Raw genomic sequence first — 27,754 nt, 5'->3', positions numbered from 1 at the left:
CGGCGATGACGCGCAGGGCGGGCCGTGGGGTTCGCTAGTCCGGTGCCGGAGCGGAGCGAGCGGCAGGAGCAGCGCGTCCTCGGTGCAGGTGAGTGACCGCGAGGGCCCCGGGTCCCGGCAGGTCCAGGAAGCTGCTCGGGGCACCAGGCGAGCCTGGCCGGCCCCCCGCCCGCACTCGGCCGTTCTTGGTCGCGTCCTTGGCGGCGTCAGGTCGCCCGGGCGGGGACCGACCCGAGGCTACAACGGTTAGCGGCTGAGCCTTGGCTCTTGAAGGGGGCGGGGAGAGCTGGGGAGGGACGGGGTTCGCAGCGGGTGTGTGTACAGGAACTGTCCCTGGAGGTCTGGTGACTCAGCTCTCCCTTGAAGATTTCCTTCTAAGACGGGGCGGAGGGAGGCTGTGGTCGTGGAAAGTTTCCAGTTTTCGAAGTGCGGTGAGGGAGCAGTGGAGTGCGTGGGGTCGTCTCTTGTATTCGTCCTGGCTTCAGACACGTAGCGCGAAGAGGGCGTTTTCCCCTTAGGTAAATTACTTAGAAAGTGGAGTGTTGGAAATTCTTAACATGCACGCATTACACCAAGGGCAGTGTTTGAAAAACGAAAGTTACTAGATAGCTGCTGGCCTGGTACATTGTCGTGCGTTTTAAATGTAAAGGGGATACATTAAATAGATTTGTACACTCATTTTCTCAATTTAAGGCTGAGGACTGAAAATGTTGCTTTCCATCCTGTTAACAACCTAGTTCCTTAAACTTGTAGGTCTGACGTGGTCCGTGAGTATTACTGACCCAGTGGTGTATGCCAGGAAGTAAGGAAGTGGAATGACCAGAAGTTTCAGTAAACAGTCACTCCATTATAACCGAAGTTACTTAACTTTGGAAGTAGATTTTAGCTATGTGCTGGGGCCATTAAAGAGGACTTAGAAATCATGACCAAGAAGGGACTGATTAACAATTAAATGCACTTCTTAATTAGTCAGCCCCTTAAAATGAGCATGACATCACTTCCCCCCTTATGTACCCCCCTTTTTGCCGTATCTGATGATGATAATTGTTCATCAACTAGACTGTGTGTCCATGTCTTTTAAAATATATCTCTGTTCTAGCACATCACCGCTTTTTGTTTTTCTTGCACGTGGGTCATCAAAACAGTATTGATTCCATATCTCAACTACTGATGGGTTCTGTTAGTACCGGTGGCTTTTTTTTTTATTTCCCTGGTCAAATATAATATCTTTAGTAACTTTAGTGGTTTAGGATAATGGTGAGAGAGTATCAGTTTTTCCTTATTTAAAGAGAATTTTGGTTTAGGCTTGTAATCATTAAATGGAATAATCTGTAGTTGATCTTAAAAATGCCCACATTACTAGTGCCTTCTGGTCGCCTTTCTTTCATGCTTGTCTGCAGCACTCTACAAACATGCACAGTAAATCTGGAGTACAAATAGAGCTGTGAAAGGAAACTGTAACACCCTCTTAGTGAGAGAGGGTGGTTAGGACTTTCTAAAAATGCCTCAGGACCAAGTTCTTCCTGGCCATCAAGAGTCTTGTTTTTCCTACTGAATAGAAATATGTTGTTTATTCATTGATTCTCAGGTTTGAAGAACTTTGACTAGAAGGATATCATCAAAAACCTCTGTGTCCTTCATTTTAAGTCACCATACACACCAGCTAGTCTTACATGCATTACCTTTCTCTTTTAATCTTTGTCTCTGCAACTGTGGCTGAAAGGAAAACTGTAGATTTTTATTATGCTCCGCAGCAACAGCAATGAAAGCTCCAGTTTTTCCCTCCATTGAGCTGTGAGTAGGTCACAGGTCCAAGGAAGCAATGCCATGCTGCTTTGAAGGTGTTGAGGGACAGATAGATAATTCTTTTCTTTTTGGTTTTGTTTTGTTTCTCGAGACAGGGTTTTTCTGTGTAACAGCCCTAGCTGCCCTGGAAGTTACTTCATCAGTGACTAATTTTCCCAAATGATGCTAAAAAACAAGCAAACAAGCAAGCAACAAAAGCCCTAAGATGCCTACAGGAATAATAGGATTGCTCAGAACGACAGTCAGCAGTGAAAGCGTTGCTCTGTGTGTCCCACCCAAAGTAACTGTCCTTTCTAGACAACATTTTTGTAGTCATTTTTGCTGCTGTCTTTGTTTAGAAGAGATTCTGGTATTGCTCAAATCATTAGAAAAAAAACCTTCTCAATAGCCTCACCTTTGGGTGATATTTTCTAAAGCCTACTGGTGCATTGGGTTCAGGGCTTTTCGTAAGCCATGGCAGAGTATTGTGGTCTCAGCGGTATGGGGTAGGCCAAACCTACTTGAGGGTTGGTGGTTGAAAGCATTGGTTCTTTCCAAGCATAAGACCAGCAGAGCAGCTGCTGTGGAGGTTACAGTCAAACTCCTCAGTTGGTGAGGGCTTTGGGTGCTGATTTGACTCCAGGAGCCATCAGGCGCCTTGGGTGGATGTATTACAAGGGTGGCAATGCCATCACTCCCAAATGAGAGGCCTAGAAGCAGAATTCTGTAGCTTAGTTGACACATGATGGTTTAATAGGAATTATAAGGGATTAAAATGAAAACTCTTCACTGGTGTAATATTTTCAGAGTTCTCTTAGTTCACATTGATCATTGTAAAATTCCAGTCAAGGATAATTTCACAGTTCTTCAAAAGAAGCTCAATACTTTTGACACTTGGAATCAGATCAGAGACTCAGCCCTTGTGACTGAGGGTGGAGGACAAGTAAGGAAGTGGGGAACAATTTCTGGCAAACTGTTGTGTATCCTGGAATCTGAATGTCAGATTCAATCTCAATGGGACATGGCACAGGTCTCATATTTGGATTAATAATTGGCTTTACTGTCGAAATAGTAATTAAATGACCCACTTCTTCCTTGAAAGGGATCAGTTTTTCCAGTTGTGGTATGGAAGATAAATGCCTATGATTCAATCCCCCAGTAATGGTAAACACCTAGCTTGAGTGATTTTGTTGGACTTTTGGAGCACTGTTGCTTCTCTGAAACTAAAAAAGAAGGGGGCACAAAGAGGCTGGAACCAGTCTTGATCCTGCAGAAGGTCATCGAAGGCCCAGTTCTGTCTGGAGCCTCTCCTGTCAGCGCACTTCTTCCTGCTCTTGTGAGCTGTGGAAGGAGTTTTATGTGGAGCTGGGATGCTGAGGCTGCATGGGGACGGTGCAGAGGTGGATGTGTAGATGGCTAGGGTTGCTGAGGGAAGGAGAAGGTTGTGGTATCTGTCCTGTGCCTTCTAGACTGTTAAGTTGGTTCGGGTTACAAGGGACTTCATTCTAAAGGAGAATCGTGAGAGCAGAAAATGCCATGCATGAGATGTGTGAACATCTCATTTGGTGTAGCAGAAAAGGGCTGGCTAGCTGTACAAAGGAGAAAAAGGGACAACAGTGAGGGGGACCAGTAGGAGGCAGAGTGGCAAACTCAAATCTTAGAGAAGTCAGCCTGTTCTTGGAGGGAGGGACCAGGAGGGATATCCCTTGGCTCAAGCTGAAAGTAGATCAAAGTTCAGAGGCCTGAAGGAAAGGGAAGTTTAAGCAAAAGTTGATCAAGGAGTATACTTTTTGTTCACCAGGGAGAAGCTATTCAGTTAATTGTTAATGTGGCAAAAAGAAACAAAACACTACTGGCGTCAGAGATTGGCCCCTAACGAGAGCATAGGGTGTGGTGTGTCTTTGCAGTGAGGGCAAGCATGCAGGGACGGAAGTCTTCTCACAGCTGCTTTTGAAGATCAGCCAACCGCTCCACTCCTGCTCTGTGCCCCGCCCACCCCCATTCGGTGCTTCTCTATTCCATTTGTACACTCTATAGTAAGCAGGGAAGTTAAGTAGCGTTTTGCTGAGGTTTCAGTGTATCTGTCAAATTACGGAACTTGAGGAGGATGTCTTGATTTATAGGCCATCATGCTGATACAGAACTTGTTAATCCCTCCAGGTGAGAAGAAGACCACACCACAGTTTTTGAGGCAACTTTGAAGTAAGCTTTACTGTAAATACTGGCCAGGACAATGGACACTGGTCATGTCCATACCTGGGATTTCCAGAGAATGACCACAAATTACAATAGTCAGGTGCCTATAAAGGCAAAGCCCAAAACCCACAGGGCTAATACACTTCCCAGCTTCGTCCAGTGGGGGTAAGCAAACGTCCTGTCTACATGCTTCCCGGCTATGTGCGATCAAGCACTTCTTGGGCTGTTGGGCAAGCAATCTTGTTTATAAAAGTAAAAATAAGTGACTTGTTACTTTACATGAACAAACCCCCTCCCCCCAGCACTCCAGGAAGTGTCCTTGGGCAAGTGGGCTTACAGGTTAGAGGCATTTTTATTTTCTAGATAGTCTTCTGAAACTTTCAGAGGAGAGAAGGGACTGAACATTTGCTTTAAGAGTATGCTCCAAACTCCCAAATCTGGGGAAAGGAAATGACAGTCAAGAAACCGTGTACATAGCAAATTGGAGCAAATCAGAAGTGTCAAATTAACTATTTTTGTGAGAGCTGCAGGAGAAGAACAACTCATCCTGTACCAGGGGTTCTGGGAAGGCTAAAGGCAGAGTTTTCAGCAGAACTGTCCAGGCCCAAGAAGAGTATTTACATATCCAAAGTTTCAGATGCCTTCTGTAAAGTACTCTAAGTAGCAGAACTGCCCTTCATAAACAAAACAGCCGTAGTGCCCTAGAAAAAACGGTGGGGAGTCTGTGCCACCAGGTCTGCCCTCTAACAGGTGCTAAAGGGAGTCCAACAAATGGCCTCTCAGCGGGTGTTCAGCAGCAGAATGTATGAAAGCACATAGCTCATTTGTAAAGGTAAGTACAGGATCTGGGAGCCTTCCAAGCTTGACCACCTGAGTGTGATTCACATAACCCATGGTCCACGGAAGGAGAGGGAACAATGCGGAAAATTGCTACTTCCTCGCACAGGCAGTCAGCTTCCTCATGGTAACCACAGAGGGGCTATCAAGCGAGAGAGAATGGTAAGAAGAAAGATGAGGCAGAATGTTACTAGAGAGCAAACCACAAAATGTTGGCCAGGAAGTTGCAGGTACATAAAGACTAAACTGCTCAGTAGAAGAAATTAATGAACAAACGGAAAGAGCCAGCTGTCCATTCTGCACAAGAGATGCTGTAGAGACATGGACTGAAAGCGGAAGGGTAGTACAGGTGTAAATGGGAAACCAAGTAAATGAGTAACCACATCAGTTTCTCCTCAGTGAATAAGAGCACACTCATTCATCATCTCGGCTTAAATTTCTCTTTCCTCTAGGCCAGTGGTTCTCAACCTTCCTAATTCTGCACTTTAATACACTTCCTCATGATGTGGTGACCCCAGCCATAAGATTATGTCATTGCTGCTTCATAAGTGTAATTTTTCTGCTGTTATGAATCTTATGGTAAATATCTGATATGGAGTATATCTGATGTGTGACTTCTGTGAAAGGGATTGGAATCCCAAGGGGTCGTAATCCATAGGTTGAGAACTACTGCTCCAGGTCTCCGATGTCTCTCAACATAAGCCAAGGTATAGCCCTTCTTTCTGACCACTTCCTCTAAGTTGAGTAATTTAATAGAAGTACTCAAACCTCAACAAAACACTACTTGTCCTTTCCAGTTTGTTATAGATATTACTGTTCTTTTTTTGGCTTTTCAAGACAGGTTTCACTGTGTAGCCCTGGTTGTCCTAGAACTTATTCGGTAGATCTGGCTGATCTCAAATTCACAAAGATGTCCTTGCCTCTGCCTTCTGAGTGCTGGAATTGGATATTATTATATGATGAGTTGAACATGTTTCATGTGCTGTGGTAAGCATAGGACCAGTGGCTCTCAACCTGTGCGTCATGACCCCTTTGGAGGTCAAAAGACCCTTTCACAGGGGTCACACACTAGAATTCTGTATGTCAGAAATTTACATTACAATTCATAGCAGTAGCAAAATTACAGCTATGAAGTAGCAATGAAAATAATTTTATGATTCAGGTCACTACATCATGAAGGACTGTATTAAAGGGTTGCAGCATTAGGAAGGTTGAGAACCACTGGCATAGGACACTCCAAAAACAAAGGCGTGGTGGTGTAATGCTAAAAGCATCCACTCAGAACGCGAACAGTTATTTGCACATATTACCTCAGATTCTTCAAATACGTAATGCAAATAGGGCCAAAGGAGAAACAGCAGCATAATGGATTTTCTTATCAGCTCTGATAGTGGAGAGGACATCCAAATGGAGCATTAGCAAGACAGCAGGGGACTTGAGCAGTACTGTAGACCAAATGGACCGAAAGACATTAGCAGGACATTCCATCCATTTCATTGAAGACACGTTCATGTACAACATACTCCTGAGAAAGATCACCTATGAGGTTATTGCATCTTAACAATTTTAAGACTATATCAAGCATCTTTTAGACCACAGTGAAAGTAGAAGTAAAAATACACTCTTGAACACCTTTTAGGGTAAAAGAAGAAATCGAAGAGAAAACTAAAAAATAGCAGTGACAAGCAAAAATAAAACACAATGGATCCCAACTTAAAGAGCAGTTACAGGCAGTTGTAAACTGTCAACATTTGTGCTGGGAAGCGATTCTTTTCAAGAGTAGTATGTGCTCTTAACCACTCAGTTATCTCGCCAGCTCTCAGATCTGGATATAGGCTTATAAATGCTAATGCTGTACTTAAAATTTGTTAAAGGCTGAGAAGTAGAGAGAGTAACCAGAATGCACTGTGAAACTGTCAGAGATCAAAATTTAATAATAAAAAAAACTTCACTGATTCTAAAAATCGCACTAAGCTGAAATGGATATAGGATAACCATAAGAATTATTTTAGAAAAAAAGAATAGCGTAGGAAAATTCATATTCAAAACAATGCAAAGGTACAGTAATCAAAACTGGTACTGGTGAAAAGTAAACCAGTAGAACAGGCCAGGAACAATGATATACTTTAACCATCAGTTGACTTTGAACTAGGGTGCCAAGACAATTCAGTAAGAAAAAAAAAAAAGGCAGTGCGAGAGCCAATGTCTTGATGTCCAGGTAGAAGAGAATTAAATTTCATCCCTGCTTCATCTATGTACAAAAACTATTCATAATAGATCAAAAATCCAAATATAATGCTAAGTCTATTAAATTGTTGACAAAATAGTGTTTTAATGACCATGAGTTAGTGTTTGTTTTTTTTATGTTATATTTAATGCACAAATAGCCAGGAGGAAACATATTTAACTTTATCAAAACAAAACACTTCTGTGTTATAGAAGGCACTCAAAATGAAAGACAAAGAATGGAAGGAAAGTATTTGGAAATCATATCTGATGGCAGTATGTGATATATCTGAATGTATCTGCTCCTCCAAAATCCATTGTTTAATACTGTAAGCACCAAGATGAAAATGGGTTTCTGGGACTGAGGTTTCGAGGGCTCTGTTCTTATGAGTGGAGCTAGTACTTACCCTTACAGTAGAGACTCTGTAGAGCTGTCTTGACCCTTCTTTCACGTGAAGACAGTGAAAAGCTGCTGGCACAGGACGTGATGTCTTACCTTGTTCTTGAACTTTCCAGGTTTTCAGAACTTTGGAAAATAAATTTGTACCTATAAGCCTGCCAGCTCCATTGATTTTTTTTTTTTGTAACCTGAAATGATTAAGAATATGATATCTGGAATATAAGCAGAACTATTATTAAAAAATAATAATGGGCACTTCTTTTTAGACAAAAGATATAGATGTAATAAGGTCCACAAGTGGCCAAGCACATGAAAGGATGCCAGCATCTTTTGTTTGTTGTTATGGAAATGGTATTCCAATCACAATAAGATGCTGTTTCACTTCTAGAGTGACCATTATCAGAACCACAGACTGTAGCAGTGAGAAATGAAGAAAGTAGAATTCTGAGAGTATAAAAATAGTATAATCCTTTTAGAAACCAGTTTGCAAGTGTACAAAAAAGTTAAATATAGTTACCATTTTAATTTAGAAGTTATGTTCTTAGCTATATAAATACACCAAAAGAATTAAAGACATATCTTTATATAAAAACTTCTAAAGCATATATATGTATATATGCATACACACACATATTACAAGTAATACAGAAGACTTAGCATGATCAACAGCATTCTTACTATTAACTATTGGCCCCAAGTACAGATCAGAATGAATAAACATAAAGTGGTATATAAACAATGTAATATGTTCAGCCTTAAGAAGGCACTGATAGATATCATAACATTGATGAACCTTGGGGCTGGAGAGATGGCTCAAAGGTTAAGAGCACTGACTGCCCTTTCAGAGGTCCTGAGTTCAATTCCCAGCAACTGCATGGTGGCTCACAACCATCTATAAGGAGATCTGGTGCCGTCTTGTACACATAATAAAAAGATAAATCTTAATTAAAAAACATTGATGAACCTTTAAATTATCATACATTATAAATGAAGCCAGACAACAGTCCATGCATTCTATAATCCTGTTTAAAATGCCCACATTAGGTAAATTCCTGTCCACTTGGGCATGTATGTTATTGTCCTTATTCAGCTCATTTTCAGGCAGTCATGTTTGTGAGATGTCATGGTGTAACTTCTGACATTACCAGGATACACAATTTTACAGTATCCCCACCCCATCTGCAATGTCCCTTGAGTCTTAGGTACAGTGTTTTGTAGATGTGTCCATTGGGACTGGGTCCCACAACTCTGCAGTTTGGTTGGTTGTGGTTTTCTGTCTTGGTCTCCATCTGTTGCAAAGAAAAGTTTCCTTGATGAGGGGTGAAGACTACACTTTCAGGACAGATATTTAGAATATCTCCCCCAGTAGGTTCTCCTCCAGTATCCATGACTTCACTAGCACTGAGTAGAGCTAGGTTTCCAGTACCAGGCATGGTTTCCTTATTGTTCAGGTCTTAATTCCCAATTAGAGACAGTTAGTTACCAAAAGGTATGTGTGCCACTGTGGCACCTGTAGTGTTATTGTGCTATAGTGATTGTTGATGTGGTTCCTCTTTTGGAAGCTTGTATGATGCCTTCTGGTACCATGAATGCTAGTCCTTGGGGAGCATTCAGGCAAATTCCAACTCAGGAGTCTCTGGGCCCTCTTTCTGTGTTCAGCAATAGGGACATATTTTCTTTCCATCTCTAGGGGCAACCAAGGGCAGTAGCAATAGGCTGTATGTTTTGGTAGTCTCTTAGAAAGCTGTCTTAGTTATGCTTTCTATTTCTATGAAGAGACACCATGGACACAGCAACTGTTACAAAGAAAAACATTAATTGGGACTAGCTTATAGATTCAGAGGTTCAGTCCATTACCATCATTGTGGGACACAGTGGTATGCAGACATACATGGAGCTAGAGAGGGAGCTGAGAGGCCTACATCTTGATCAGAAAGCAACAGGAAATGAACAGAGACACTGGACATGACTTGGGCGTAGGAGACCTTAAAGCTCACCCCCACAGTGACACACTTCCTCCAGCAAGGCCATACCTATTCTAACAAAGCCACACCTCCTAATAGTGCCACTCCCTTTGGGGGCCATTTTCTTTCAAACCATCACAACCCTGGCCATAACTCAAATGAGGGCTTCTTATATCGGTTAGTGGGGTGTTTGTTTTAATAAGTAGCCACTACTAGGACTGAAAGAGTGCACTACAGAAACAAACTGCCTGCTGATAGTTCCTCTCAATAACTTGCGAGGTGCTCCTTAGTAGACATGGTAGAACTTCCAGTGAGTGTTTATTATAGCATGTCACATTTTAGAATTTGTTGCAAAGCCATATGAAAGGGTCTGGGCTACCTGCTCCAGCCTGATGGCTTTCTGTTGCTTTTTTTGCCCAACATAGCCAGGCTAAGCTGCTAGAGAAGCATGTCCTGAGGGGGCCTGGTTGGTGCTGGCCCTGGCTGCCCTTACTGAACACGCAGCATCATCCCATCTTCTGTCTAAGAGCTTCAGCTCTGTTTTTGGAGAGCAGGAAATAAGGAATAGATTTGGAAGTGGGAGGTTGATGGGATGGCTCAGTAATTTGCCAAAACCTTTTAACAATTAGGATACATTCAGTTTTATTTGGTTAAGTGGGAAGTCTTGGGTATTTATCTCAGAATGTCTAAACAAAATGTAAAATATGTGTCTGTAATATTTCAGAGAATTTTATTTTAAATTGTTTCAAAAAAGCAATTTATGGTAGCTTAAAAAAACATCGGACAGCATAGGAATGTTAAAAATGAAAGGTAATAATTTCCTTCTTAGATATGTTTCCTTAAGATAAACCATTGCTAAAAAATAAACAGATGGTGTATGTTAGTTTTTCCTTGTACGTATGTGTATTCTCCCAGTGCTGTATTACACGCTGATACTGCATACTGTTTGCTCTTGCCTCTTGTTGTTAGAAGGTAAAGGATCTTGTGAAAGGCCGTTTCCTGACCCTGGCTTAGCTGAGGGTACTGTGTCAGCTAAGCAAAAGTCACATGCCTCTTTTCTTTGATATTCACAATTTGTGAAATGAGGGAAGCTTTACTTGTTGAGGTTTAAATCCACAATGAATGTAGTTTGGTAGCTATGGGAACAGAGATAGAGTTTGGTAACAGCTGTTAAATGTTAACAGCTGTGATATGCCTTAACTAGTCCTGTTGCTATGGCTTTTGAACTTATATGTTTATTGTATTAAACAGCATTGTCCATGTTTGTGTGCCTATTGCTGGCTGTGCATACTGTGTATATTTTTCTGTGACATTGGAAACTTTTTTTTTCCTTTAGAAAAAAAGCTGCAAAAATGTCTCTTTATCCATCTCTTGAAGATCTGAAGGTAGACAAAGTAATTCAGGTATGTTTGAAGAATGATTTCATAACCTGTTCACTTGTGAAATGAAATGGGATGCATGCATTTGTTGGTGGATTGCTATGTCTGTCTAGGGCTGTTGTAGACTAAACAATCTCAAGAAGACTAGAAATTATTCTTTATCTGTTAGTCCATGTATGCATGCGTCTGCCATGGACACATGAGTGCAGACTCCTGTGAGACTAGAAGAGGTCTCCCTGGAGCTGGAGTTATAGGTGCTTGTGAACACCAGGTTCCAGAGACTCCAGTGCTGGGAACTGAACTTGGGTCTGCTTCAAGAACACTATATTTTTTCCAGCTTAACCTCTGAACCACCTCTCCAGCCAGATAGTATTTCTTTAAAATTTGTTTTACAATCTTCAGAGTGCTTCGTTTTCTTAGTACAGTTTAAATTGCATATAACTCATATAAGTTGGAGTATATAATAATGCTTGTCAGCCTTTAGATAGTCATAGTTTTGTGTAAAGTTGGAACATTTTTATTGATGCCGTACTGGGGTAAAGGGAGAATGAACTGGGTAGTAATAGTGGCTCAGGTGTCCTAGGGACTGATGCAGAGGAAATTGCTCTGTGGACAGTTAGTTTTCGAGCATCTGTCTAGGAACGATACTAAATGTAGCTTTTAGCATCTGAAGTGTGCAGTGAGCTGCCGAGGAGGGTTGCTTCTAAGCTGTGAGGGGGCATGGACAGTCATTTTAAATGTCTGCCATTTCTGTAGTGCTAAGTTTTTCCCCTCCTGTGGTAATTTTCACAAAGTTCATCTGAACATGCACTCTTTTCTAAAGCTTTTATCTGAAATACTCAGCCTAACATGAGTCAGTATTACATCAGTACATTAAGGAATAACATATAGATTGCAAAGAATGATCTTTGTCCATTTTTTTTCTTAGTAGCTATGTATGGAAATGAACTTAAATTAACCACAGTTGGCTTTTAGTAGAGAGTTTTCACTGTGGAAAGACAGAAGGCAGTTGATGTTGACATATGTTTTCCTGGGCTTCAGTTTATGCCAGCTGATCCCTTTAAGAGAAGCAGATTCCGGACCTTCAGAGTTCAGAGCAGAGAGCTAGCTGCTGGCAGATGGAACAGGGCTGGGCAGAGGTGGGGTATGGCTCTTGTGTTCCTGGTAGATTTCAAAACAGTCTTTGTGGGCTAGTTGTTCTGCTTCATTATCTAGGGTGGGTGACTTGTGTGTTTTTCTATCTTGAGTGCCCCCCAAGAAGTTACTGAGGAATGTTACATTCCTTCTTGTTTTCTGGCCCTTTGCACCACAGCAGTGAACTGGCAGTTCACAGTCTGTAAGTTATTTTACAGTAACAGTTAGGTTGTGGCTTTCAATGCCACATAATCCTCGAACCTTCTTCAATTCCGAACTCCTGTGCCTGTCTGCTATGTATCAAGGCCTGGATTCAGTCCATCCCTAGCATGGAATAAACGAGCATAGTGGCACATGCCTGTAATCCCAGCACTTGGGAGGTGGAGGCAGGAGGATCAGGAGTTGATGGTAATGCAGTACTCAACTAAATGGGGAGTTTGACGCTAGCCTGGGTTACATTAGGCTTTGTCTCAAATATCAACAGAGAAAGCACATACAGTTGATTTATTTGCAGACCACTGAGAAGCACTGACTATAAATAAGATATGTAAAGTGGTATCATTCAGTTTTTAAAGTACTCTTAAGTGGAAAATAAATGGTTGCTGAAGTATTTAAAATGAAACTTTGAGTAAAACTTCAGTTGTTCATTTCTTTTGGAAAGTTCTAGATTTAACTTGTAAACCATATAAGTATATGTAACTATTTTCTTTTCTAGGCTCAGACTGCCTTTTCTTCCAGCCCCGCCACCCAGGCAGGTTTGGTGGATGTTTCTGCTGCTTTCCCTTCAGATGGAAGTAGGTTCATACTTTGGGCTCATTTTCTTTGGACAGAAATACACACAAAACCTTTTTTCTCCCCCCTGAAGTTCAGAACCTAGAATTTTGACATGTTATATGAATTTGTGATTAACGACTTAGTAGCAGTAAGGGAAGATGATTTACTACAGATCTAACCTGTATTTAATCAAGAGAGTGCTCGGTGAGTATGAAGATGTGTTTCAGGGCATAATACAATTTTATTTTAGTTTGAGCCATCGTCCTTAACTTAGCCTGTTCATTAGGGGAAAGCTCTGCTGCATGGAGTCTCAGCTTTCCTGATTGTGCAGCTGCCTGCAGGCACTCTGAGCTGCCTCGTTCTCACCTCTGTGGGGAGCAAAGGGGAGCTCGGAAGCTTCCAGCTGTCTCCCTTTGGGTCTTTTGTCATCCAGCAATTACTGTTCAAACTCCATAGATTGTGGGGCTTCAGGACAGCCGTGAAGTTTCTGTGGCCTCTCATCTTCTGCATGGCTGTCTAACATTTTTCTTTGGAGTGAATCTACTCTGAAATCAAAATAGATCATAGGAAAATATTTTGGAAGTAGCACACTTCCAAAAATATTCAATATTGTTAATGTTTAAAAATTCTGTTTTGATTTCATTGGGCTGTGGCTGTCACTGTACAAGTGGTAGGAAACTGAGTGAGTTCACAAGCTCCGACTTTGTTTCCTGTTATTGAGAGGAACCATTACAGCCCATAGCTGTTCATGGAGTGAGTTCAGCAGTATGACAGTAAATGCTTCTGTTGTTCTGAGCAGAATTCGTGCTATTATCACTACACTTCTTTTTTTTTTTTTTTACCCCGTTTTTTTTTCTTTTTTTTTTTAATTTTAAATAGCTTGTTTTACATGTCAATCCCAGTTCCCTCTCCCTCCCCTCCTCCCGCACTCCCCTTCCACCCTCCCTCCCACCCTATTGCCAAATCCTTCCACATAGGGGATGTCTAGAGTCTGTCATTTTACTCTTGGTAGGGTCAAGGCACTCCCCTAAGAGTCCAGGCTGAGAGAGCATCTCTCTTTGTGCTATAGGCACATGAAGACAGATTGTATACCAGGGATAGACACTGATCCACAGCTCAGAGCCCCATAGGTTGTCCAGGCCTTCTCACTGACACTCACATTTGGGGGTCCAGATCAGTCCCATTCTGGCCTCCCCCTGTCGGTCTGGGGTCCAAGAGCTCTCCCCTGTTCAGATCAGCTGTCTCTGCTGGTTTTGCCAGCCCATTCTTTGCCAATTTGCTCATCATTCCTCTCTCTCTGTCACTGGGTTCCTTGGGTTCAGTTCAGTGCTTAGTTGTGTGTTTGCCTCTGCTTCCATCAGTCCCAGGATGAAGGCTCCCGGATAGTTATAGACATCAAGTTCATTATCAGGAATGGGCATTCGAGGTGGTCCTTCCACTATTGCTTAGCTTGCCAATTGATGTTATACCTTTAGATCACTCGAGGTCACTCTGGTGCCTGATCTGTCTTCGATCCTATGATTCCCTCTTCCCCCTATCCTACCCCCACCCCCTCAACTTCCTGTTCCCCCATGACCAACTCCCTTCCTCTTTACCCCCTCTATTCTTCCCAGGTCCCACTACCCCCCCTCGCCCTGTTCCCCATCCATTCAGAGGATCTTGTCTCCATCCTCTTCTCTTGGGTACTATGCATATATGCATATCTTTTAGGTTCTTTCCTGTTTCCCAGACTCTCTATCTGTGGAAATGCAGACTGGCACTATCCTGATCCATATCTAAAATCCATATATGAGTGAGTACATACCATGTTTGTCTTTTTGCGACTGGGTTACCTCACTCATGATGGTTTCTTCCAGTATCACTACACTTCTAATGCATAGGTTTGTGTTAAGAAACAGAAAGGGCAAGATCAATTCTTTAGGAAAATTTTTACCTTTGAGTAGATACCCCTCTGTATTCTCTATTTCTGTCTCTAAGTTTTGTATCTGTGCTATGAACATGTACAGTTAGTTTTTCCTTATTTTCATTAGAGAAATGAAAGAGTTACTAGCATTGGGTGGTATCATGTGAAATCCAGCGGGAGTCAAAAGCAGACAGGAGGATTGCACAGGTCTACTGGTGGCTAGAAGGCCTTATTTTGTATTTACTTACTTATTTCAACTTGAAAGTCTTGCTGTCTGACCCTCGGTGGTCTCAGATTTGTGGCAGTCCTCCTGCTTCTGCCACATGAATGGAGCTCTGGCTTATAGCCATGCGCCACCACAGCCAACTTCAGACTGTGTTGCATGAGGGACTTGAACACCTGCAGATTGTGAAACTAGTGCCTCATGGCTACAAAAGGCTACTGCAGGAAAGCTCAGGCTGTCTCAGATGTGTTTATATTTTAGGACCTGAAAATTTTTATGCATTCTTTTCTTTCTAATTGTGGCAGAGATGGGGAGATACACTTCCTTTTTATGAATCCATTAAATGTGTCTAAATCTTGGTACTTTAAATGTGAATTTTTAAAATAAAACACAGTCCACAGTATGTTATTATTTTGAATATCCTGCCAATGTCTTTTTATTCATTTGTTATTAGATCTCTATCCTAAACTGTATCCAGAGCTCTCCCAATACATGGGACTGACTTTAAGTGAAGAAGAAATATGTGCAAGTATGCCCATGGTCTCTGGAGCACCAACCCAAGGGGTATGTACAGTATAATTTTGAATTTCCTAAAATGCTCTTTATACATAGACGTAAACTGGCATTCATAGCAGACTTACATATTTATAACTTAGTGTTAACGTCTCAGATTTTAGGTTTCTTTTGTTTGTGTGTGTTTGGTTTTTTGAGATGGGTTTTCTCAGTGTAGCCTGGGCTGTCCTATAACTTACTCTATATACCAGGCTGGGTGTGCAGAGATCCACCCGCCTTTGCCTCCTGAATGCTGGGATTAAAGGTATGCACCACAACACACAGCCTGATTTTAGATTTCTCTATAGAAATATTTCTGAACATTGTCATTTGCTGTTGACTTTATTAGGTCTTTGACATTCTGTCCTTTCGTAAGACCTTGTGATTGGGCCTCTGCCATGTTTCGGTTAGTTTTACCCTTTCTAGTTGTGTGGCCGCATTGAGCTTTGTATTTCCTACCTTGACTGTACAGTTAATTCTTCCATGTTTCAGTAATTCTTATTTCAAACAGTATTGCATTGCTGATAGACTAGAAGTATGCACATGCCATGTTTCTTTGCTCATAATTTTAATATTCCTCTTATAATTAGAAGCCAAGTTTTTTGTAATTAGACTGAGGTGCTAGGCTTACATATAACAGCTCTTGATGTAATTATAGTTACATACTTTATGAGTGAATCCACTTCTGTCCTCTTGCCATAATGCCACTGTTTAATACAGTACCTGGCATTTATTTATTGAGATTTCAGTATTTATTGGAAACTTACTTGTATTAGTCAGAGTCCAGTTGAAAACATAGTATTTCAACTGAGGTAATTTAAGAAATTGATTAATGGTCAGAGATTTCCAAAGGAATAAGAAGAACCCAGGTAGAGTACAGAAAGCCAGTTGCTGTCCTGGGATTGAGTAGATGAGATTCTGGGACCTATAGAAAAGCTTAGGTTGGAGCCTGTTGCAGCGAAGACCTTGAGAAATGTATCTGGTAGCTGCAGCCCAGCCCAGCACTCCCCCCACCCCTCCCAGGCTGGGCGAGTTGGTGAGAGATGGCTCCATGGATACAGTATTTGCTGCTCTTGCAGAGGAGTGCCAGATAATCTGAGGACTTCCGGCTCCCTTGGGCATCCACGCAAGTGTCAAATACTCAAATACAGGCACATTATGTAAAAGTAAATCTTTTAAAGAAGGTATGGACAAACATAAAGGTTACATGCTATATTTATAGAAAATTTATCTTCTAACACAGAAAAAAAGCCAATTATAGGTATTACTTTAGTAACTGGCTGGGAGGCTCCAGTTAGTGTATCTGACTTCCTTTGCCCAGGTCTGCATTCTTTGTTCCCTTTGATGTGATCAACATACCAGTGTCTCCTCCCCATTTGCATGTTTCTTGCCTCGAAGGTAATCTGGTTTCCTTTAGAAGTATCTACATAATAAGGCTCTTTGGTGTGCTCTTTCTCTATCATTTTGTTATATTTAATTTGTTCTGGAGATTTCTATTAACTCTTCCACTTGGTGACAGTTTCATTTTACATGCTGTATATTTTTTGTTTTTGTATTCCATCTAGTTCTCTGCTCCAATTTATTAAAATTATGTATATTGAAGGTGTACAACATACTACGTATCAATTTATGTACATTGTGAAACATTCCCCCAGTCAAGCCAGTGAATATCCCCTCCTGGAGTTACAACGTTTTAGAATGTAGTTATAACACTGGCAAGATTCAGTTACACAGTATTGACAGCCATGGCTCTTGTGTTGTTCATTAGCTCCCCAGACTTATTATCATTGAAAGTCTGTCTACTTTGTCCATCTCCCCATTCTTCCTCTGCCCATCCCTAATCCTCTCTAATCCTGAGACTACTTATAGTTTTCATATCAACATCAGACTGTACTATCATTTTGTCTCTGACATATTTCCTTTATTGTACTATCCTCTAGGGTCATCATACAGTCCAACTGCCCATGCTTTTATGGCTTGAGTAATATGACATTGTGTATTTCTAGACAACATTTTCTTTATTCATTCATCTGTTGACAGACACTTGCTTCTAAGCTTTGGTCACTATGAATAATGCTACAATGAATATGGGCATGCAGTTATCATTGGGATATAGTGATTTTATTTCCCTTTGCTTTTGCCCAGAAGTAGGCTTGTTTGACTTATGGCAAGTGTGTTTTCATTTTGAGGATCCTCCATATGGTTTTTCATAATGGTTATACTGAGTACATTTGGTGTATGGCAGTACAAAGCAACATTTCTGTCTTTTTGATAGATACACTATTATATGAGGTGGTAATGTCATTTTCTGGCTTGGATTACATCTTCTAATAATAAATGATGCCTTTCACATACCCATGAGTCATTTGTTATCTTGGGAAAATAGCTTATGTAGGCATGTTGCCCATTTTTTAATTGAGTTACTTGCTTTTCTGCTGTTGAGTTTTGAAGTCTTTATACATCTGGATATTTGTCCCTTAATACATGATTTGTGAATAACTTCTCCATTACTATGGGTTGCTCTCAGTTTGGCGACTGCCTCTCTTGCTGTTACCTTTTTTGTTTGTTTGGAGGCAGGGTCTCTATGTAGACCATGCTGGCCTTGAACTTGAAGAGATCCACTTACCTCTGCTAGGATCAAAGGTATGTGCCACCATGCCTGGTTCCAGCTGTGAAGAGACTTTTTAAGTTTGATGTAATCCTACTTACATGTTTTTGCTTATGCTTCTGGTGTGAAAATAAAAAAAAATACATTGTCAAGATAAGTATCAAAGAGATTTGTGTTTTCTCCTAGCTTTATGCTGTGAGCAGATCTTAACAGTTAAGGTTTGAATCCATTTGGAGCTGGTGTGTATATTTGGTATAAGATCAGCCCCAGCCACTGCTCCTGGTGCTTCTGTTTTCCCAATACCATTACACATGTGGTGACTTTGTCAAGGGTAGTTTAATATAAATGTTTTTGTGTCATCTCTTTATTTCATTCCTGACATAAGTCCTTGTTCATATTTGACTTACTTTTAAAATGGTAATTTTATGATTTTACCACAGAAACCCTTTGGGAAATGCATGTTATAAAAATCCAGTGTGACCTCTTAGTTCTAGGAAATTATGTTTGAAATGAAGGTAAATGAGCTTAGTTGTTGGTAACAGGGATATCTTGTGGGAAATGGTTTATGCGTTGTTTTCAGTGCTGTGCCAGCTTCACGTAGTGTACTCACACAGTCTGAGGTCATAAGACCTCACTGGACAATGCAGTCTCTTGAGACTGCTGCCACTTACGTGTTCTCTGGTTGAGACAGTCCAGCAAATGATGACTGATACACAGGAGTAGTGCCAGTTGACTTAAAGTAACAAGCCTGGAGCAGAGTCACTGAGGATAATAGTAGAGGAATGGAGAAATGAAAGCCCGTGTCATTCTTGTAGAACTTGGACTTCACCTGAGGGAACTTATTTGTGGAGTAGTATTTGTAAGAACTAGAACTGCGCATGTTCCAGTGTTCTGTAGATTACTTTCAAAGAAAGTGTTTCTAAATAATGGCCAATGATGTGTTTTTCCAGCAGGTGGTAGCAAGACCATCCAGCATGAACTATATGGTAGCACCTGTGACAGGTAACGATGCTGGAATTCGGAGAGCAGAAATTAAGCAAGGGATTCGTGAAGTTATTTTGTGTAAGGATCAAGATGGAAAAATTGGGCTCAGACTTAAGTCAATAGATAATGTAAGTATTTATATTTCTGAATTTATCTAAATAGGTCATGAAGTTTTAATATAAATAATTTGAAATGAAAATAGTTTGACCAGCTGTCACGACACATGCCAGTGAGGAGTGTTAGGAATCTACTGACTTAATTTCCCACCTGTTTGGAAGAAGCCATGCAGGAGTTTGCAAGCAGATCACTGCAAATGAGCCTTTCTTTTTGATTGTCTTTACCGTTCTCCAGTTTCTTCATGTGGGCACTTAGTGCTATGAACTTTCCTCTCAGCACTGCTTTCAGAGTGCCCCATAAGTTTGGGTATGTTGTGTCTTCATTCTCATTGAATTCCAGGAAGTCTTTAATTTCTTTTTTTATTTCTTCCTTTACCCAGGGATGGTACAATTGTGCATTGTTCAATTTCCATAAGTTTGTAGGGTTTCTCCAATTTGTGTTTGTTGAATTCTAATTTTAATACATGGTGGTCTGATAAGATACAGGGGTTACTCCAATTTTTTTTGTATCTGTAGAGGTTTGCTATGTTTCCTATTATGTGGTCAATTCTAGAGAAGGTTCCATGTGGTGCCAAGAAGAAGGTATATCCCTTTGTGTTTGGGTGGAATGTTCTATAGATGTCTGCTAAACCCAGTTGGGTCATAACTTCTATTAATTCTTTTGTTTCTTTGTTAAGTTCCTGTCTGGAGGTCCTGTCTAGTGGTGAGAGTGGAGTGTTGAAGTCTCCTATTACTAGTATGTGAGATTATATGTGTGATTTGAGTTTTAGTAATGTTTCTTTCATGAATGTGGGTGCCTTTGTATTTGGGGCATAGATGTTCAAAATGGAGACTTCATCTTGATGGACTTTTCCTTTGATGAATATGAAATGCCCTTCATCTCTTTTGATTGATTTTAATTTGAAATCTAATTTGTTAGATATTAGGATTGCTACACCTGCTTGTTTCTTGGAGCCATTTGATTGGAAAATCTTTTCCCAACCCTTTACTCTGAGGTAACGTCTGTCTTTGATGTTGAGATGTGTTTCTTGTATGCAGCAGAAGGATGGGTTCTGTCTTTGTATCCATTCTGCTAGTCTGTGTCTTTTTATAGGCAAATTGAGACCGTTGACATTGAGGGATATTAATGAACATTGATTGATGATTCTTGTTTGTGCTTGATTTATTGGCAGTGGAGTTATTGTGTGTAGGTTCTCCTCCCTTTTTCTTTTGGTGTTTGGTAAAGTGGGATTATCTGTTGCCTATGTCTTTGTGAGTGTACTTATTTTCGTTGGGTCTAGGTTTTCCTTCCAGCACTTTCTGTAGAGCTGGATTCATGGATACGTATTGTTTAAATCTGGCTTTGTCATGGAATATTTTGTTTTCTCCATCTATGGTAATTGAAAGCTTTGCTGGATATAGTAGTCTGGACTGGCATCCTTGTTCCCTTAGTGTTTGTAGGACATCTGTCCAGGATCTTCTGGCTTTCATAGTTTCCATTTAGAAGTCAGGTGTAATTCGGATAGGTCTGCCTTTACATGTTACTTGGCCTTTTTTCCCTAGATGTTCTTAATATTTTCTCTTTACTCTGTAGGTTTGATGTTTTGATTATTATGTAGTGAGGTGACTTCTTTTTGTGTTCCAGCCTATTTGGTGTTCTGTAAGATTCTAGTATTTTCATAGGCATATCTTTCTTTAGGTTAGGGAAGTTTTCTTCTATGATTTTGTTGAATATGTTTTCTGTACCTTTGAGCTGTATTTCTTCGCCTTCTTCTATACCTATTATTCTCAGGTTTGGATTCTTCATGGTGTCCCATATTTCCTGGATTTTTTTTTTAATTTGGTTTTTCGAGACAGGGTTTCTCTGTATTTTGGGTTTGGAGGCTGTCCTGGAACTCACTCTGTAGACCAGGCTGGCCTTGAACTCACAGAGATCTGCCTGCCTCTGCCTCTCTCGAGTGCTGGTATTAAAGGCGTGCGCCACCAACACCCGGCTAAACTATCATTTAGTTTCAAATGTATTTAATTTTATGTTTTGAGTGTTGACTGCATGTATGTGTAATCACCACATGCATGCCTGGTACTCTCAGAGGTCAGAATGTGATGCCAGATCCCCAGGAACTGGAGTTACACATAGTTGTGAGCACCATATTGGTAATGGGAAGTGAACCTGAGTTCTCTGTAGCAAGTGCTCTTCACTGCTCAGCCTTCTACCCCAGCTCCAAATGACTTTATTTATTTATTTATTTATTTTATTTCAAATAGTAAATTCAGGCATGCAGTGCTTGGTATGATCAATACCTGCAGTGTAAAGTTTGCATTTGGTAATGTTGCCCCGTTCCTATCACTTGACTATATGCAGGGTGAAACGACTAAGGCTACCCAGGTAGGTCCCCACTGAGATCTATTTGTTTGTTTTTTTCAGGTGTTTCTGCTTTAATAAAGTTTTGTTTCTTTTAAGGGATGACTTGACATATCATACAATACTAGGAAGATTGCTGATCAGCCATAGCAGTGATAAATGGTAAATTATTTTCTTCTTACCTAGGGTGTATTTGTTCAGCTAGTCCAGGCTAATTCCCCAGCCTCCTTGGTTGGTCTGAGATTTGGGGACCAGGTACTGCAGATCAATGGTGACAACTGCGCAGGCTGGAGCTCTGATAAGGCACACAAGGTGCTCAAGCAGGCGTTTGGAGAGAAGATCACCATGACCATTCGGGACAGGTGAGCTGAGACCCAGCAGGGAAAACGGAGACTCAAGCCTACACTTCTGCTTTCATTTCAGGATTCTGTGAATATGGTTTTCTACTTCTGCTTTTTGTTTGTTTAGGAAATGTTGATTCATTATAGTCTTCCGGTTTTTGTAGTTGTGTGCTGCAGTTCTTTCTTGAATAGTTACATTCTTTTCATGGAATTCTGATTTTGCATATATACTTTCCCACACTTTATGGGAATCTGTCCTCTAAGCAGTGTTTTTCTGTCTGTATCATCTTTAGAAAGGATGTATGCGCTAGAGAGAGTAACTGACATGACAGTACAGCAGCCATGGGCTCACCTGCAGCCAGCCCACTGCTTCAGCATCCCATGCCAGGGCTCTTTATCATGAGTACTGAAATCGTCACAGGCTCCCAAGATCTTAGTTTTGAAACCAAATCCAGTCTCTGGGGTGGTGGTGTAATTAAGTAAAAGAGGGTGCATTGTTCTGCATGGTAGGTAGTCTATTTTTATCTTAAACTAAAAATAACATTGATGTGAAATTTATTAAATTCCTCAAAATTTGAAGATGGAAAAGTTTTAATTTCCTTTTTAATCTGTAAACAGAATTTCATAAAGTTGGATCGGTTTTGGCAAGATGTCTGGTTAAGAGTACACACTGTTCTTCCAGAGAACCAAGTTGGGAAGGGCACAACTGCTTGCAACTCCAGCTCCAGGAGCTCCAGCACCTTTTTTCTGCATAGGCACCTGCACTCATACACACAGACCAACCTACATCATTAAAAAAAAATTAACGATGCAGATAAAAAGATTCCACATGTTGAAATTAGCCAGACCCAAAGACTATCAATCTCAGTGAGTCTAATACAATGGAGCTACACATTGGATATTTTCACTTTGGGATATATTTTTTGACACTTACCCACTACTTTAAACAAATCCATGAGAGTAGAACACACACACACACACACACACACACACACACAAAACAGTTCCTTGTATTCATTCATAATACATGTTTACTATCCGAATTCAGTCCTTCTTTATGTTGTATCACATATACCTGTGTGTTATGCATATAAATAATGTGCTTATTTCCTAAGATTTTGTAACTTTGAGTAATAGTATTCATTGTAAGTCCATTTTTCTTCCTAGTTTTATGAATTCATTTTTCTTCAGAGCTGAATACTACATGGGCATAGCTTTACCATTTTATTTATGGTCCCTCTGTTCTTTTCCTTTGGTCTTCTGTCTGTTTTTAATGCCAGCACCAGGTTTTCTTAATGACTAGCTGTGGTATGATCTGTGGTCGAGTATTGTAAGATCTCCATCAATGTTCTTACTTCTTAGGATTGCTTTGGTCTTTTGTAGTCTTTTTTTTTTTTTTAACTTAGCTCTGGCATTTTTTTTAAAGATTTATTTATTATGTACACAGTGTTCTGTCTGCATGTATGCCTGAAGGTGAGAGGAGGGCACCAGATCTCATTACAAACAGTCGTGAGCCACCATGTGGTTGTTGGGAATTGAACTTAGAACCTTTGGAAGAGCAATCAGTGCTCTTAACCTTGTAACCATCTCTCCAGCCCTGGTCATTTGTAGTTTTTGAAGGTTCCAAATGAATCCTTGGGTTTGTTCTTCCTAAACCTGTGAAATCTGATACCAGAATTTTGATAGGTATTGCATTAATTGTATAAACTAGTTTTGGTGTAATATAGCTATTTTTCACAATATTAATTCTGCCAATCCAGTTGCAAGGACTTTTCATCATCAACTATCTTCTGTGATTTCCTTTTTCAATATCTTTAAGTTGTTGGCACTGGGAGAGGTCTTTCATTGTATAGAGAAGTCTTTCACTTCTTAAATAATTTTAAGCTTTTTTTTCCCTGTTGTTGTTTTTTTTGAGACAGGGTTTCTCTATGTTATAGCTCTGGCTGTCCTGGACTTACTTTGTAGACCAGGCTGGCCTCAAACTCACTGAAATCCACCTGCCTCTCTCTTCAGAGTACTGGGATTAAAGAATGCCACCATGTCTGGCTACACATTATTTTACAAGAAAGAATTTTTTAAAACTGTTGGACCAATAGGAAGGTACAGCTGCAGAATTGCATAATGTAAACAAATGAGGAGGCCTTAAAAACTTACAATAGCACAGTGGCAGGACAGTGCCTGAGGCAGGTGACTTGTGGCCTTTTTAATAGTTTGTGCCTTCCTTTCCAGTCAGGCTTGAGTAATCTCTCTCTCGTTGCTTCACTGGTGGTTCTTCCAAGTTAGAGCAAAGCTTTGACTGTAATCTCAGCGCTTGAGAAGATGGAGCTGCATATAATGAGACCGTGTCATCTGTACCATTTTCAAAATTGAGATGTGAAAAATCATGTTTTCAGTGTCAGATGTCCTAAGGTCAGTCAGCTCCCACAAGTATTGAAAGGTATTCAGTGAGTTAGTTCAGTGCCATCTTGTTATTAATGCAAAGCATGGTGGACTGTAAAGAAAGATGTAATGATAACTTAAAAGTATGGTGGACTGTAAAGAGAAATGTATTGATGATTCCACAAAGTAGTGTGTTCTGTTTTCTCAAACTTAACAGAAGGTATCTTTATTAGCAAGTCAGTCAAATCATGAGATTAAGAAAGGCTTGAGGTGTCCCGTGTATAGTGTCAGAGCCATAATAAATTATTAGAAACAGCCCTTACTGTAACAACGTATCTATGAGGCAGTTGATGGTATGTCATGTCTATTGAAGTATGAAATTAAAGTTTCAGTCTAACCCAGCACTTAATGCTTACAGGCCCTTTGAGAGGACAATTACTATGCATAAGGACAGCAGCGGACATGTTGGTTTTATCTTTAAAAGTGGAAAAATCACATCCATAGTGAAAGATAGTTCTGCTGCCAGAAATGGCCTTCTCACCGATCATCACATCTGTGAGATCAATGGGCAGAACGTCATTGGTTTGAAGGTAAGCAACACACTGGACCCTGGTTTTGGAGCCATTTTATTTTAGATAACATTTAGGTGGTGTGACTTTCCTGATGAGCCTCAAACACTGAAACGTGGGAGATAAATGTAGGAGCTATGGTCTTGGGCCATCACAGAACTAACTCTGGGATGTTACCTGGAATTATTTTTTTTCCATAACAGGGTCACTAAACTATGGTTCTATGATCTCTCTCTAGTTAGAATTCTGAGGAGAAATGGAAGGGTACAATTTTAGACATTGTGAATGGGTGAATGTTCAACATTTTTCAGTTCAGAAATACAGGAAAGGAATAGGTCTTGGTGTATATTAATACTTTGTATTTATATTTTGATCTATAAAGTTTTTGTGGGAATTTTTGTTTGTAGACAGGGTCTCTACATCGCCCTGGATGTCCTGGAACTCACTATGTAGGCCATGCCATTCTCTAACTCAGATGTGCCTGCTCCTGCAGTGCTGGGTCAAAGGCATGTGAAACCATGCTCGGCATATAAATCCTTGAATTGAGACTATCTTAAGAGCTAAAGGTTTTAAGTAAGGCTTTAATTCATAAATTCTAGAATACACTTGACTGTGATTGGGGCAAGCTCTCCATATTCAGGTAAGAAGGGAATGATTGTGTTCAATGCCTTCAACTTTGCTACCAGCTTAAAACATGTCTGTAAGATTAAAATTAAAATTCATACGTACCAGGGATTGGGACTGCAGAGATATTAGCATGACAACAGCAAATATAGTGTGATTTTTACCTAACAATTACAGTTTTATGTTTACTAAATAAGGCCTCAGTGAAATTAAATTCTATTATGTTTCACTAGGATTCTCAGATTGCAGACATACTGTCAACAGCTGGGACTGTAGTTACCATTACAATCATGCCTGCTTTCATCTTTGAACATATTATTAAACGGTAAGTGCACAGCTCTACTTAGGCTTGCTGTCACATGAAGTGAAGTCTGCAGTTCTGCTTATTAGAAATCTAGTCATGGTGGTTATGATAGGGTTACTGTTGCTATTTGCAGTGTGTCTCAGGAGGTAGAGGGGCATGGTGCTTGCTCTCTGTCCCCCAGAACCAAGCAGTATAAAGTTCATGAGAGCTGACAATGGCCAGCAAGGGGTGATTCTGACTATCTTTATACTTGGTACTGTTTCTTGGAAACCCTTCATTCAGAATCCTGATAGAGCATTAGAAAGTGAGATTTCCAAGATACATAAGCCTAACCTTTGTAATGAAATCTTTGTATTTTTGGCTTTTGGGTAGAATGCAGCTAAGTACCCTTGGAAGGGAAAATATTGTGAAGACTTGACTGTTCTGTAGTCTTTTTTCATTTTTAACTATTGGTAGGTTCCTTTTCCACCTTTTCTTCTAACTCCTTAGCCTTGCTGTTTTGTTTTATTTTAATTAAACTGCCAGTCTTAAGGTAAATGACTTACACCTTCTCTAGCACGTCAACCCTGGTGTAGATGTTTAATCTTCCTGGACAGTCTTAGACAACTGTTATCAGTTCTGTAGCTCTGAGCTCATTTAAAGACCTTTAGGCAATAGTACTACATTGGAATTGGGGTTGTCTTGGGTTAAAATGGCATCGTTGGAAATAACATGCTTTGGGGTTGGGGATTTAGCTCAGTGGTAGAGTGTAGAGCGCTTGCTAAGGCCCTGGGTTCGGTCTTCAACTCTGAAAAAAGAAAAAAAAAAGAAAAAATAACAGAAAATAACACGCGTTATATAATGAGTGGCTCTCTTGTAGGATGGCACCGAGCATTATGAAAAGTCTGATGGATCACACCATTCCCGAGGTTTAGAAACCTTGAACAACGCATCACAGCTGAATGTTTCCAGTTTTCTTCTTCGGCAACTTCTATATTTCACATATGAAGCTTTCCAGGAGCCAGGGAGAATATGCTGCATGGGGACCTGTCTGTCTTCCATCATGGCTGGGAACCTTACTCTATCTGATGTCTTCTGCAGATTTTAAGATAGGTGTAGCCTTATCCTGGTTTTACAGATGTGAAACTTACTGACTTTCCTAGAATCGTTTCTTCACTGGAAACCTGATGCTTTTATAAGCCATTGTGGTTAGGATGACTGGTTGGTGTAGGCTTAGCTGTATGAGAACTGGTCACCTTTGTCCTAGATGAAGCCCAGTGCTAGTCGCGTGCTTCAGTGCTGTGGCATACCTGGATTTTAGAACATCAGCATAGTACATTGAGGATGATTGCCTTTGGTAGTTACTTTTAAGTTTTCTCTGTATGAGTGTGTAAAATTCCAGTTAATCAACACTGGTTTCATTCCACAAAAGCATTATATATTGTGTGTAGTTTGCAAGAGACTGTCATGATTGTCACTAAATTTTAACTACCTTCACTTAATATGCTTCAACTGTCGCCTTAACTACAGCAAGCATTTAGAATAAAAGCCAAAATAGAATTATTGCTGCCTTCTGAGACCTGAGTGTTAGCTCTCTGTTAAGCTGGTACCTGCCAGCCCTGAGCAGCTCACTGCTAAGCGGAGCTGCCTAATTGTATGGAGATTTTTCTAGTCACTGCATAAAGGAAACGCGTAAAAGTTGCTGTATCGCTTTCTGAAAGACAAATCGCTATATATTTCATGTAAACGTTGTTATATAAACAGAACAAATTTGGGGGTCTCCTTTTCATTTGTAGATTAAGTGGGCAATATTTAATTTGACATTTGAATCCTAACATTATGTAACTTAGTTACTTTGGAGTCATCTTAGGATTTTTCCCTAGCCATTTTAATCTGTTCTATTTTCTCACTCCGTCCTCTAAACAAAAATGGCAATGACACTTTATCTTGGTTTTTTTCCTTCTTCTTGGTTTGTGCCTATCCTAGTAATATCCTGATATTATCCTATTAAATGTATAAAAATGTTAACTTTTAGTCTGTCTGTTATTCCTTCATTCCTCTCACATCTGAGAACAGTCCTAGAGCTAAGACTGTCTGGAAATACACTTGTCTGAGATCCCTGCAGGGCCAGACCTG

General features: G+C 40.4%; 2 protein-coding genes across 3 annotated transcripts in view; one reads left to right on the top strand and one right to left on the bottom strand.

Annotated features, from left to right (window-relative positions):
- On the top strand, positions 1-27,646 carry LOC101830755 (syndecan binding protein). 2 transcript variants are annotated; one of them, XM_040741477.1, is made up of 9 exons: positions 1-88; positions 10,745-10,811; positions 12,637-12,715; positions 15,276-15,385; positions 18,935-19,093; positions 21,609-21,784; positions 24,561-24,732; positions 25,569-25,660; positions 26,499-27,646. In XM_040741477.1, exons 2-9 carry the CDS (start codon positions 10,761-10,763, stop codon positions 26,551-26,553), a joined length of 894 nt encoding a protein of 297 aa, XP_040597411.1. In that variant the 5' UTR covers positions 1-88; positions 10,745-10,760; the 3' UTR covers positions 26,554-27,646. The 2 variants fall into 2 exon arrangements, with proteins under 2 accessions (XP_040597411.1, XP_040597410.1); XM_040741476.1 differs by having other exon boundaries at positions 18,932-19,093.
- The window catches only part of Nsmaf (neutral sphingomyelinase activation associated factor), a 61,126-nt gene continuing 58,124 nt past the window's right edge, over positions 24,753-27,754 (bottom strand). The window contains exon 31 of the mRNA XM_040741473.1: positions 24,753-26,426. Within this exon, the coding sequence (XP_040597407.1) occupies positions 26,326-26,426 (101 nt within the window). The 3' untranslated portion in view covers positions 24,753-26,325. The remainder of the gene's footprint in view (positions 26,427-27,754) is intronic.

This window comes from Mesocricetus auratus, unplaced genomic scaffold (genome assembly GCF_017639785.1).
Source record: "Mesocricetus auratus isolate SY011 unplaced genomic scaffold, BCM_Maur_2.0 Super-Scaffold_6730, whole genome shotgun sequence".
Classification (NCBI taxonomy): domain Eukaryota; kingdom Metazoa; phylum Chordata; class Mammalia; order Rodentia; family Cricetidae; genus Mesocricetus; species Mesocricetus auratus.
The sequence above is the reverse complement of the archived record's forward strand: the minus strand, read 5'-3'. Positions and strand labels throughout refer to the sequence as shown.

What these genes read in the sequence shown, in the direction of transcription:
- LOC101830755 (XM_040741476.1), top strand. Translation starts at nt 10,761, where the DNA reads ATGTCTCTTTATCCATCTCTTGAAGATCTGAAGGTAGACAAAGTAATT. An exon ending in CTGGAGCACCAACCCAAGGG is followed by an intron (nt 15,386 to 18,931) that starts GTATGTACAGTA and finishes GTGTTTTTCCAG; the next exon opens with CAGGTGGTAGCAAGACCATC. An exon ending in AGAACGTCATTGGTTTGAAG is followed by an intron (nt 24,733 to 25,568) that starts GTAAGCAACACA and finishes ATGTTTCACTAG; the next exon opens with GATTCTCAGATTGCAGACAT.